General features: G+C 34.6%; 1 protein-coding gene across 1 annotated transcript; it reads left to right on the top strand.

Moving 5' to 3' along the window:
- Positions 1–6,365: 6,365 nt before the first annotated feature.
- LOC127846219 (uncharacterized) lies at positions 6,366–8,349 on the top strand. The gene is made up of 4 exons (XM_052377390.1): positions 6,366–6,373; positions 6,526–6,620; positions 7,205–7,412; positions 7,697–8,349. Exons 1-4 carry the CDS (start codon positions 6,366–6,368, stop codon positions 8,016–8,018), a joined length of 633 nt encoding a protein of 210 aa, XP_052233350.1. The 3' UTR covers positions 8,019–8,349.
- The last annotated feature ends 6,161 nt before the right edge of the window (positions 8,350–14,510 follow it).

The raw sequence follows: 14,510 nt of genomic DNA, 5'->3' as shown, positions 1-14,510 counted from the left end.
CAGTACTTGGTGTCTATGGGGGAGATATAAAGAACGCTCCCACAGTGGGGATCGAACCCATGACCTCCCGATTGCTAGGCGGACACCATATCCATTATGCCACGGCGACCTGTAATACATGTTTGGAATATTTACTAATAGATGTACTTGTTATATATAAATACAATTAATCAGGATTCCTACTTGTAATACACTGGGAAATCACCCATGAAGACCAATTAACCACACCATAAACGTAAAAAAAATATTTAAGTGTACTGCATAAACAAAGCTCTGCTTTTTCTACATTGTAATACTGTGTTATATAAGCATGAGGAAACATACAGCATATTTTTATTCAATATCATACATACAATGTAAACATGTATATGATCATACAACATAGTGATTGTACAAAGCAATAAAGTTCAGACATGTTATACAAGATATGCTAATATAGTATTTATTTTTTTAGAGCGAAAAGAAAAGAACAACAGAGTAATAGTTATGAAAAATGATGAGTTGTATAAAGGCGGAAGAAAGCATACTGGGCTTGTGTGTTTTGTTGTATATTCACAATGGTCTTGTTAGATTGAAAAAAAAACTAATAATAAAAATAAACAAAACTATTTTAGAGAGATAAACTAACATTAGAGTGAAATGTATATAAGTGGACAAACATCATGAGAATTTAATCCGATTCCATTTTTGTTTAAAGATTTGTAATGTGTCATTTCTGAGGGCTATTTCTTTCTCAATCTGGATTTTTAGTTTAAGACTATGGACAAAACAATTAAAATTTGGTACTTGTTTTTTGTACTTCATGTTTAAGATATAATATTTCATCAATATAACCATAAAATTCACATTCTAACACGGCACGTGACTTGTTTTCTATAGACAAAGAAGGAAATCAAGCGTGGGTTATTCTGCAATAACTTATGGGCGGGGCTTATACACTGAAAGCACGCGCTGTAGCTAAACAAAACATGCCGATACATTTTCCACCAGCGTAATAATCCGGTATTTTATGAATGAAAGTCACGTGACAAAATACTACGCTATGAACAGAAATGCGTAAACTTGACCCAATTTCCCACGGTGTTCGTCTGCTGCTTCGATACTGAAATGGCTGAAGTTCGAATCGGAGTTGTTGTCTTGTAGATTCAACACTCTTGCGTTAATTTAAAGAGTACAATGAAAACATGTTAGTTTACGCAAGTTGTTGTTCTTAGTTAACCAAACGTGAGAAATGAAATGGGTTTTTTCTATCCAGTTTGGCTGTTATTGAGGGCGGAGATCTGATCGACAGAACAGCCGAAAGCTATTTTTATGGGCGGAGCTTCACATAAAATAGTATGCAAGAAAAATAAGATACATTCTATAAATCTTTAGTAAAAATCGTGTTAGAATCGAAATAATTCGTGTACGTTATAGTTTGTGGTCGAATAACCCACGGCCGGAAGTTTAGATGCGTGGTTTCAAATCACTCGTGCTTCGCACTCGTGATTTAATCCCTACGCATCTAAACTTCCGGCCGTGGGTTATTCGACAACAAACTATAACGTACACGAATTATTTCTTAAAATATTATTACAGTCTATTGATTTCAATGAGTTAATTCCGAAACTTACATTTAAAAGAATAGTTTAACGTTTAGTTGATGTTGTTCAAGAAAAGATATTAATTGATTCCAAATAGGCTGGATGTGTTTGCACTCCCAGAAAAGATGTTCTATAGTTTCAATATTTTCACTGCAGAAGTCACACAGATTTGAGTTAGATAATTTGCATTTAAAGAGATATTTATTTGTAGCTATAATTCTATGGATGTATTTATATTGAAAATTTCTCAGTGTGCTTTCAATAGTTGCTTTATATGGCATGGTAAATATGTCTTTCCAATTAAGTTCATTTTCTCCAAAAAGGACTTGCCATTTATTTTGGATTTTGGAGTTTTCTGTAGGGTTTTTAATTTGTAGTGTGTAAAATATTTTATTTGTTTTGTTTTTTCTTCCAAGTATGTTTTCTACAAATGTTGTTTGAGTACATGGTGTATTATTTGTATTGATTTCAGATTTAATATGTATGGGTATGCTTTTGATTAGTGTGTAGTATTTCAGAAAATTATTTGAAGGTATTCCGTATATGTAGCATATATTATCAAAAGAGTAGAAATCCTTAATTCTGTAGTCATATAATTGGTCGACATATTTAATGCTTCGTTCAAACCAATCTTTATAGAAAAACGTCTTATTGTTTGAAGTTATGTCTTTATTGTTCCATAAAATAGTTTTACTGCTGTTTTGGGTTTCTAGATTATGAGTGACATCACTCAATGCTGATAGAACATCAGACAGAAATATGTTTTCGTTTGCAATTTCATGTAGGATAGTATTGTTGATGTTACATTCAAAGAGTAAAGAGTCACCATATTTTTTTAGGATTTTCTGGTAGAATAATTTCCATTTACTCGTATTGGTACTATCTAGGTATCTTTTAACCCAGCTGCATTTGATTGCATTCAAGAATGAGTCAATGTTCGTTAATTGGATACCTCCATTTTCTACAGATTGAATTAACCGAGTTCGTTTTATTTTATCAGGCTTACCGTCCCATATGAAATTAAATATTGCTGATTTTATATCGTTAATAACATCATTTGGTGGATTTGGGAGGACTGTTAATACATAAATTAGTTTAGGAAGTGCAAACGTTTTCAATACTGTGTTTTTTCCGATAAGTGTAAGTTTACGGTGATGCCATGATTTTAAGCAGTTTTTAAAATTTTGTAATTTAGGTAGTTTGTTTTTAAGAACTGTATCCTTTTCATTATTTGTGAAAGTAATTCCTAACGTTGTGGCTTCATCGGATGTCCAATGAAATTTCATTTCTTTTTTATATTGGACATTACTTTGTTTTAATTTACCTACTCGTAGCACAGTACATTTACTTTTGTTTAGTTTAAGACCCGATGTCATTCCGTACAGGGTTAGCGATTCTATTAGGTTATGGAAAGAATCGTAATTGTCGTTTAAAAAATAAGTTGCATCGTCAGCAAATAGGGACTGTTTGATTTCTTCGTCAGGTTCTAGTGATATGCCTTTTATGTGTTTATTTGATTGGATGTGATGTGATAGATACTCGATGCAAATAATAAATAGCGATGATGAGAGTGGACATCCTTGTCGAACCCCTCGTTCGATGTTGAAACTGTTTGAAAAGAAGCCATTGTTAATGATTAAACTGTTAATATCCGTATAGAATAGTTTGACCCATTGAATGAGACTTTCACCAAAGTTCATATTTTCTAAGCAAGAGAACATAAATGAATGATCAAGCGAATCAAATGCCTTTTCGAAGTCTGCAAAGAATATTAGACCAGGATCATTTGAATTGTTGAAATAGTTTATGCATTCTTGGATAAGACGAACGTTTTCACCAATGTAACGTCCTTTTATGAAACCAGATTGAGATTTTGAAATGATTGATGGTAATATTTTTTTTATTCTGTTTGCTATACTTTTAGTTGCAATTTTATAATCATTGTTGAGTAAACTAATTGGGCGCCAGTTTGATAAGGATTCTAAGTTTTTTCCAGGTTTTGGAATGAGTGATATTATACCTTGTTTTTGAAGCGTAGTTAGGTTTTCATTATTATATGAATAGTTTAGTGATTTAATTAAATGTGTTTTGATATCATTCCAAAATATTTTATAAAACTCAATGGTGATGCCATCAGATCCTGGACTTTTGTTATTTTGCATTTCTTTTAGTGCTCATCCACATTCATATTCATTTAGTAGTCCGTCACACAATAGTTTTTCTTCTTGATTTAAAGCGTGATGTGTATTTTTAAAAAGGGTGTTATTTTCAACATTTTTTCGTTTATAGAGGGCTTCGAAAAATAAACGTTGTTCTTCTAGTATTTGAGTTCTGTTTGTTATATCTTTGCAATTGACTACTAATTTGTGTACAGTTTTTTGTTCACTTTTACGTTTTTCAATGTTTGCGAAGTATTTCGTATTTTTTTCATTGTGTCCAACATGCTGTGCACGCGCTCTTAGTATTATTCCATTGAGATGAGTATGATAAATTTCATCTAATATTTGTTTTTTTAACGTTATTTCATTTTCAATGTCGGTGGAATCGTTTGTGTTTGTTTGATGCAATTGTTTTTCAAGGGTTTCAATGGTTTTGATGGTTTCAGTTTCAAGTTTGTGTGTTTCTTTTTGTTTAAATGATGTGTATCTAATTGTTGTGTTACGAATATTTCCTTTAATTACTTCCCATAAGGTATTTGGGTTTGCATCTTTATTATTTTGAACTGTATTTAATATTTCCTGTTTTATTTGTGTTTGATATTGTGTATCTAATAAGATGCTGTTGTTAATTTTAAAGTATCCTGGGCCTCTTTCAGGTTGTATATTGTGCAGTTTAAGTTCAACTAAAGAGTGGTCAGTCATAAATCCTGGTTTTATGTTACATGTGTCAATAATGTTGCAAAGAGACTCAGATATTAAAAAATAGTCTAATCTACAAAATATTGTTGGTTTTGTGTTTGAGTGCCAGGTGAATTTGCTTTCGTTTGGATATATTGTACGCCAGATGTCTATCATATTGTAGTTTTCAATTATGTTATTTAAAATGTTTCTATTTTTAGGATGAGTATAAAGGTTGCCCTTCTTTTTATCTAATAATGGGTTAAGAACAGTATTGAAATCACCACCGACTATAATGTATTTATCTTGATTATTATTTATAAAGGATTGTAATGTTTCGTAAAAAGTGGAATCATCTATGTTAGGGCCGTAAACGTTGATTAATGTTAATTGTGTTTCGTGTATTTTGATATCTATACTCGCTTGTCTGCCAATTATTATTTCGTTAAAATTATCGACTGTGATCCCAATATTATTTTTTATCAGAAAGGCCACGCCTTGTTTATTAGAATGTTGACCACTAAGATAGATGTCTCCGTCCCATTCATCTTTTAAGGTTTGTGTTAAAGTATGTGTCAAGTGACTTTCTTGTAATAGGATTATACTATATTTTTTTTCGTCTAACCATTTGAAGATTTTTATGCGTTTGTCTTTATTATTTAGCCCTTTTACATTTAAAGTACATATCTTAATCATTTAAAGAAGTGGAGGACGGTGTAAATGATAATTTGTGTATGCTTGTCCAGTTGGTCCCTATTTTTAAAAAATGCCCAGTTGGTTTCTAGTATAAGACATAAGATATCATTACATACAAACGAAAAAAGAAAACAAAAAATATGGATACAAACAGCTGAATAGTCCATAAAAAAAAGAAGCAAACAGAAATAATCACAAAAGTGAGAAGAAAACAACAATAAACGATTTGTTTCCAATAGAGACATACATAAGCGCACTTCCGTACACTGGAAATGCACAAAATAATTGAAATAGTGATCTGAGTATAAAAGTATATATATAACATCGTAGATTGTATGGTAACTTATAATAATAATAATATACCAATACAAAAACTACTAAATTGTGTGTGGAGGGTGGTTCGGTGCGTGTGGGTGTGTGTTTGTGTGTGTGTGCGCGCGTGTGTTATGCGCCTGTGTTGTGCATGTTCGTGGAAAGGAGTGTGCGCGCCGGTTCAGTTATGAGGGTGAACGCGCGCGTGTGTGTGTGTGCGCGTGTGTGTGCGTGTTTGTGTATGGTTTGTGTGTGCGTGTGTGTGTGTGTGTGTGTGTGCGTGCGTGCGTGCGTGCGTGCGTGCGTGCGTGTGTGTGTGTGTGTGTGTGTGTGTGTGTGTGCGCGCGCACGAGCGCTCGCGTATGTGTATGTGTGCGTGTGCTGGTTGTGTAAAACGCGTGTGTGCGGGTGCGCGTGTGTATGTGTGTGTTTGTCTGCGGTTGAGTGCGCGCGTATGTTCATGTGTGTTTGTAAGCGTGTATGTGAGTGTATGTGTGTATACATGCATGTGTTCTGTCTTATTATTTTGAACTGTGTGTACCTGTATCTCGTAAAAAAACGTTGTAATAATTGATAAGCTTAGGTTACAATAATGACTATAACATGACTATTACAATGACAAAATATGTATTCTTATGCAAACATTTTGTGCTATTATTTGTCTAGAGGTTCACGACAGTTAAAAAGAACCTATGCACCTAATGTATTTGAAAATCATCTATTGATTATATATGTATATCTTCATTTATTGTTAAACACAATTAATGCAATCAGTACACGTTTTAATAAATTGTTGTCTACGAAACGTTTAACAAATATCAACATTACACGATATGTGCTAAGATCAAAGACATATACACGAAAACATTCGTATGTCCGTCGCAGTTTTTCAAACTTGAACTATACATTTTTAGGGGTGTAGCTTGGTTTTTTAAAAATGGATAGGCAGGTGCCTATAGTGCCTGAATGAAGCTACGCCCCTGAGTTGTTTGCAGTTTTGGTCTTTGTCATTATGAAAAACAAAAATTGGTGCAAGGGTTAAGATTGCTTGACTGGAGATTTCATTAACTGAGATTGAAAATGTTTTTATAATGCAGGTGTCAAAGCATCTTACCAGAGATCGAGATTCTAGACAACGAGGACGAGGAAATACAGAGCGCTTTACTAGAGTCAATGCAGCACCAGGAATCAAGTACATAAGGTGAAATATGTTACCTGTTCCTGAGAGTTATGTGCCCTTGAACTAAACCATACGCATGGCTGCTATGCCTGTGACAAAGCGGTGTGGGGGTATTGTTAGTCACCCTTGTGACAAAGCTGTAGTTGTATCTACCCGTCTTTGTTAAGTGTTGGGGATTTTTAATTAGGAATCACGCGTGTCATCACATTACGTCGCGCCATGCTTTTCACAATGTCCGCTAACTTTCCATCTTACTTTCCATCTTACTTCATTGTCACGTCATGCCACTTCCCAATAGATTTCCCTGTCTGGCTATTTCTCAATAGTAGTAGAGTTATTGGCTTCAAACCCTGTTTATGTATGTAGGGTAATAAAGAGGAGACGATGAGTGGAGTGCACACGATTTGTAACTCCAGCTGCATCATGTACAATGGTATTACCATGGCTTCAAATATGTCTTTGTGGTAATTAGATGCAGTGACAGACACAAAATGTACAGTATACTATCTATGCGGAACAATAGGGACAGCTGTTGTTAAAATATTACAATATAATTAACCTCAACTTTTATTTTACATTTAGCGATGATTCCACAGAGCCGTCTGTGGCTGATATTTTACAAGAGTTTCGGAACCGATACATCAAAGATTACCACACAAACTGTGTGATCACCCGTTCCAAGCCCTTAGATGGTGCCATACGACTATTAGAAAAGACGACGGTCAAGCTTCAGAATAAATTGTTTGTCAAGTTTTCCGAGGAGATTGGTGAGGACCATGGTGAACCAAGAAGAGAATTTTTCCGGTATGCTTCATTATATCATCACATGTCTAACATTTAAAAAGATGTCTTGTATTATTTAACACAGGCTTAAATAAAATACTGTAGTAAAACTAGAACATTCAAACAGTAATTGTGCAGTAACAGTACAGAACTATTACAGAACGTGTATTATACTTGTACAACTCAATACAAAACCAGTTCTGTTTAGTACATTACAGGCACAAAGCCTATTCAATTCCAATAATAACTTGAACAGAACCAGTGTAGTTCTAGTACAGGACCAATCAATGTATACATATTTGCAGATTGGCAATAGCAGAGCTTGGAGGTTCGAAATTTTTTGAAGGACCAGATGGAGCAAAGGTTTTCAGACATGATCTTCAACTTGTGGAAAAGGGGCAATACAGGATTGTGGGAAGGCTGTTGGCTATGTCACTCGCTCAGGACGGACCAGGTTTTCACTGCTTGAATAAGCAGCTTTTTGCAATGATGACGGGTCGTGAAGGGGAGACAACTGCTGCTGATGAAATCACGGACCCAAATATTAAGGAATGTCTTGAAATGGTAATTAAATTAAATAAAGTAAATAAATTAAAACAGTCATCGTGTTTACAGGCACTGTGTTGACTAACAAATGATTCAGTTATTCCCCTTACAAAATAAAGAAAAATAAATCTCTAGTTTTTTCAAAGACACAGATTTTTTAAATTACAATTTTGTTGATCCTAATCTTCCTGATGGCCAAGTCCCTTTTGGCTTTGCATATGTACGTTTTAATTATTGCTGTTTTCAGTCAACAAATAAGTTCTCTGACAAACACCTATCGTAGTGTGTCAAGTACATGACTGCGCTCTGACCCTATAATTGTTACAGCATTAATGTTAAGTTGGTTTATGTTTGTACTTAAATTTAATTGGATAAAAGAAGTTATTTAGTTCATGTTTCAGTATGTGATTCAGTCAGTGATTTATTGTTATAAAAAAAAATCTTTTTAAAAATGCAAATAGTCTTAAACTATCACTTGCCAATGAACTTAGAATGTGGATACAGAATAGGTCAAATTTCTACATATCTTTTGTCATGCTTCTTAATGTCGATTGCTGAATTCAGTGTTGCCAATGGTTTGTTTTTTTAATATAACATTTTTCATTGAAAACAAGAGTTTGGTAGATCCCAAAGTGTCTCATCTGAAGCCACTGACTCTTGGTTAGCGTCTTCACTTGCATGACTCCTTTGTAATCTCGTAAATAATAGGAACCAAGATCGGCGAAGCTCTTAGCAGCCTCCTAATTATGTGTGTATTTCGAAGTTAATGAGGTCCTCCCGCGCCTGAGGCAGCATTGCTCAATAGACGCAAGAAAGTTGGGACGAGTTTTTAAATTATAGCTGCAGTGTCTTGCTATTTTGTGGTTTATGAAAGATTTTTAATTTTTGATGTGGTTTTGTATCGGGGTGGGGGAGCCGGATTGCCCAGAGGAAACCCCACTTGTCCGGTATGGTGACCACCAACCAAACTCACATTCTTCCGGGAACGGGGATTGAACGGGTTAGTTGAGAAGCGCGTGTACCGGACAATCCAATACTGTTTAGTACATCTTAACACGCATACTTGTGCAACATTTTGTTAAACATGAAAGCGTAACGACTTTAAGTTTGAAGAAATTAGCATCAATTTATAGTGTTTTTATATATTTTCACGGATGCAATGTGATACTGTTATGTTAAGAATTGAGAAAACATCAAAACGCACGCGCTACACGTGCGACGTGACCTATTGGCAATGTTTAAATTTCCAACCCTTAGTAACAGAATATTGTGTGAATTAAAGGATTCCGTTACTGCGAGGTAGCTGATTTTTTTACACAAATGCACTTCACTTAAACACATTCATTACATTAATCAGCTGCAATATTAAAGTTTGAGAAATTTGATTGAAACAAAATAGCATTGTCAGAAAAAATAAAACCCGAAACGGGTAACAAACTCATGACTTGAATAAAAACGTATCGACGTTACGATCGGAAGATATCGTATGACAGGTCACGTCCAAATGACATAAACAATACAGTTATCAGTCCTGCTGAGTCACACTAGTGAAATTGCTTTTTTTCAAGTTTAGCGATTATTTTTTTGGTAAGGAGGTTTTCAAATAGATCTTTGAGAATAAATCATGTACAGTAAATTTTAGGTAGATGACAATGGATGTACAGCGGTACCTTAGGCGATCAAACAGCCATTGTTCACGTTAATTAAATTTGTCTGACTGTATTGATAGAAATGTTCAGATAGATGAATGGGTTTGACCAGGCGCTTAAACGTTTTAAAGATGAAATTGTTAAGTTTGCAATTTAAATGTATTTTCCGAAACCAAACTTTTGTTTTAATAACAAAAGACACATATTTATTCATCCACATGGCTATTATTATATTTACCGTTTTTCCCATAATTTTACACATTGTTTCATTCATTAAAGGAGTATGCGTTTGTTATAAACTGAGCACGCACCCATTTATAAAATCTAAGCTTAATCTGTTTTATGGCCCCCACAACTATAGTGGGGGACATATTGTTTTGCCCTGTTTGTTGGTTGGTTGGTTTGTTTGCTCCAACTTTAACATTTTGTAATAACTTTTGCAATATTGAAGATAGCAACTTCATATTTGGCATGCATGTGTACCTCATTGAGCTGCACATTTTGAGTGGTCAAGGTCATCCATCAAGGTCAAAGGTCAAATATATAGCTTCAAAGCGGCACAGAAGGGGACATAGTGTTTATGAAAAACACATATCTTGTTTTCAATTTTGTAAAGGTGGTCGTAAATCGTGACCATCTAGACTCGTCCATGCAACATATGATGTAACGCATAAAAATATGTATATAATACATATGACCAGTTTGGGACTTGAGCGACTATTAAAGTTATCCCCGCAACGCCTATTTGGTCAAGAATAAATGACGTTTGCTTATTCTTTTTGTAAAAGTGTTGTTAACAACACAATACAAGTTGATCGTAGGTCAAATTAAATTTTCAAGTTAATGAAGCACGATTTGAAAGTAAAACTGACCTTTCCAACAACTATATTCATACTTATTTTTGGAGGACTTTGTGCAAATACATCACTTTATGAATGAAACGGTTTTTCAAAGTACGTTAGTTCTTATGTTTAGACAATTTGTGATGATCACATTCATATCTAACGGGCATTAGAGTTTGATTTCCAAGTTTCATATTTATGAAGTGTCGCCGCAATGCATTCTTAAAAAAATTGCTGATATTTGGTAAACGCGCATTAGCTTCCGTTTTATGCCAATCGTACAGCACATCGCATTTTACTGTTACCTCAAATGAATAATAGTCTGTCAATGAAAATTGAATTCACTAAATGAAATGTGATTACAATATAGAATTCGAAACTATCAGAATTGCCATATTTTGCTTAGGACGTGTATAGTCGATGTATCGAAAAAAAATGAATGTCTGGTGGATAAACTTCTTTACGTGGCAACATGATTACTTTCACATACTTTATTTGAAAAACAACACAGATGGTACATAAATAAACAAGAAACGTTTGCAAAATACGTAATACACTACTCAAATACTATCATTTTATGACAATGTGAATACAGAACCAATGTACATATGCATGTGAAATTTTGAGGCGGTTTGGAGGAAGCACTCGTTTTATGACAATGGTTAATGTTGACCTATGACATAGTGACCTCAAATTGGTGTAGAGACCATCTAAATACATGAACATGTCAAAATTTGAGGTTATTGGTAGAAGCACTTATGTTTAATTGGAAAAGTTAATGTTTTCTACAAGAACTTCTACTTGCCATGACCTTTTACATAGTACCCTCAAGTTGATGTGATAGGACGAGGACACGTTTGTACACAGACGTTTGTATGAGGTCAATATTTGCACAATTATGTATGGATCATTTTGATATTGAACTAGACGTGCCGGACCTGATTTTCAACCAGAGTCAATTAAGACACTTGTCGCACGCGTTTGCCTAGTTTGTTTGAAGTCAGCCAATCATTTTCAGAGGAAATGATGTAACAACGGTGTCCTTTGCGATGAAGATTTATAATTATAAAGTGTGCGTGGCTCTCATAGCATCGACATTATTTCTCGTCTCATAAACAAATATAAATCTGTAGCCTCTACGCAGGTCTTTGCGGATGAAAGATTGTGTTCTTTCATGAGAGCCACGCACACTTTATATACATCTTCATCGCAAGGAATTACTGATCTGAATTCTGATTTTCTTCAACATGCTGCCATATCAATCTCCGTAACAGCTACAATGTGATTCTCTGCACTCTACAATGACGGAAAGCGGTACATTTGTTCTGGTCGACCAAATGGCACGTTACTTTTAGACGAACGTCTACTGTGGTGATTGTTCCACATTTGAAAGGCCCGGTCAAGTTCGTCCTGTAACGTAAAATATATAGATTATATTAAAGAGATATCAAAAGGGAGTACATATTTTGCATAGCTATATTGTGGTGCATTGCAGTGCTGCTTCGAATCCTGGTTCCGTACGAGAATAGCGAAATCCATGATCAATATAAATTGTGTTGTGAAGACACTGTTCAACGTCTCAACAAAAAAATAGTCCTTATCGTTAACCATACTGTATGCCGAAACTATGTATCTTGTTGTTGTTGTTTTTAAATAAAATATATTTTAATTTATGGATCAACATTATGATTGCAGTGTGCAAATGAATTTTTTTTAATGTTCTAGAAGGCATGAATACTCCAAGAAATGTTTGCTAAATTTAATATCGGCGGTGTTACGAAGAAGGGGAATTATATCATAAGAAAGGACTGGACGGATCCACATACGGACAGACGGAAAGACGCACAAATCTAACTGCTGACTGATCCAACTAAAACTTCTACTGTGGGCAGTACTATTTGTAAATTGTATAGCCTTAGTTAAAATAAATCAAAGCACAAACTAACATCTTAAAACTTTTTCGACATGCTGTACTTTCTTTTTGGTACACATCTAGGAGGACATTTTTTAACAAATCGTTTTCCACGTTATATAAACAATTACAATATTTCTATATACATTTTTTAAATGAAATATTAAAGCTTCTCAAGAAAATGCATGTATTTATATTAGATAACTCAAATAAACGCACATAGCCTTAAACTTTATGTAGTCTCATGAACGAATATAGTTGGAAGCATTTAAATGGTAGGGAATGAAATATCAAATTTTGGAAATAAAAATGACGTTAAAATTGACGATTAGTAAAAAAAAGTGCAATGCGGGTCTCGTTGAATGTCGCGTTTATTATTTTAGCATTTGAACGTGATGATCGTCTGGTTCCGATGACAAGTCCCAGCCCCAACCCCCCCCCCCCTCCAAAAAAGGGAACGTATCGGTTCATCGGCTTATTTTTATTTATCTATTTTATTTTATTATTATTTTATTTTTAATTAATTTTATTTATTATTGTTATTTTTATTTTATTTATTTATTTATTTATTTATTTATTTTGGGGGGGGGGGTAACGAAAGACCCTTTTTATATGTTGTTCAAGCTTGTAATTATCATAAATAATTGTACATTCATAATTTTATACTGTGCATAAAAACATTCAACAACGGCATCAAAATGTGTGTCTGCACTCCAGAATAATGTATGGGGTTGGGTGGTAAAAGATAGGGTATGTCAATTCACTCGAACCTGACAACTTTCTTTTGCCTAACGAGTATGTGTAATATTGGATTTTTACCTGAATTAATGCAAGGAAACAAAACTGGACTAAGCTTCTGTCCAGAAAGTCTCCGCTGAAATTGCCAATATCCTGTAGGTCTCTTAACTGTTCGATCCAGTATTGCATAAGGTGTCGTCTCAGGTAACCCCACCAACTTTCGATTTTTTGATTGGCTGTACTGGCTCCATCTATATAAGCCCTATCATGGTCAGGGGAATCGCGTCTGAAAAATGTTTGAAAATTTCGGACGTGTCCATTCTCTGTCCCGTAATCTCAGCGAACAAAACGAGGAAATCCACCATGTATTTTTACAGCCTCGAGATAGTACCCACCGATTACCCTGGGGTTTTTATTTGTATGATACACATTCAGCCAAATCAAACGTCTGGAGATGCCACATATGCACCCGCTTATACAGAGTCCAAACGGCTTTAGTTTATCGTAGCCATCAAAGTGCCAAATGAAGTTTGGACCAGCAGCATAATATGCACGCCTGCGGATACTTATTGATCTCCTCAGAGCCACGCCTACTGGGTCCAAGTATAATGAAATGATACGCACATCTTCCATTCGTACATTAAGACCACTTTCTTTACATCTGACGGCCATCATACGATATCCATGCAGTTGACCGGATTGAAGAAGTTCGTTTTGTATAAAATGAGTAACGCTAGCCATGTTTGAATACTGTGTTCTTTTCAGTCCTATTTTAATTAATTTTCTTTTCAAATGGCGAATACTTATTTGAACAACGTAGTCCATTCTCAATACATGCTGAATTTCCCAGTTTTTTTTAAATCCTTTTCAAATAAATCGCATTGTATTTCCATTGTTTGATAATCAATGGCTGATCTGATGAGTATTAGCATCGGTCAGCTACTATAACTTTGGCATAACTATGGCGTGCGCACGTCATAACTATGGCGTCATAGCTACGACGTGCGCAAGTCATAGAGACTGTTACAAAAATATTTCCTCTGCCCCCTTTATGCCACTCTATGACGTGCGCACGTCATAGCTATGACGTGCGCAAGTCATAGAGACTGTTAAATAAAATATTTCCTATGTCCCCTTTATGCCACCGTATATTTTTTATTAGCATGACATAGTTTTTAAAGGGTTATATATAATTAAACACACTTTACTTTGAAAATTAAATACTATACACATTATGAAAGGATGAAATAATATTATCACGTTTAATAAAATCGTTTTAACATAATCTTACAGCTTCTCCCAAGCCCCGTTATAAACCCAAACACTGATATCAACACGTAGCACTTAGTATTGTCTGAGTTGTAAAACACCGATAGCGATCGTTTAAAACGCGTATCGTGTATTCACTAGGTATCGAAACGGCTTTGTTGAC

This window comes from Dreissena polymorpha, chromosome 9 (assembly GCF_020536995.1).
Source record: "Dreissena polymorpha isolate Duluth1 chromosome 9, UMN_Dpol_1.0, whole genome shotgun sequence".
Classification (NCBI taxonomy): Eukaryota; Metazoa; Mollusca; class Bivalvia; order Myida; family Dreissenidae; genus Dreissena; species Dreissena polymorpha.
Note: the sequence above shows the minus strand (reverse complement) of the source record. Positions and strands in the feature narration are given on the sequence as shown.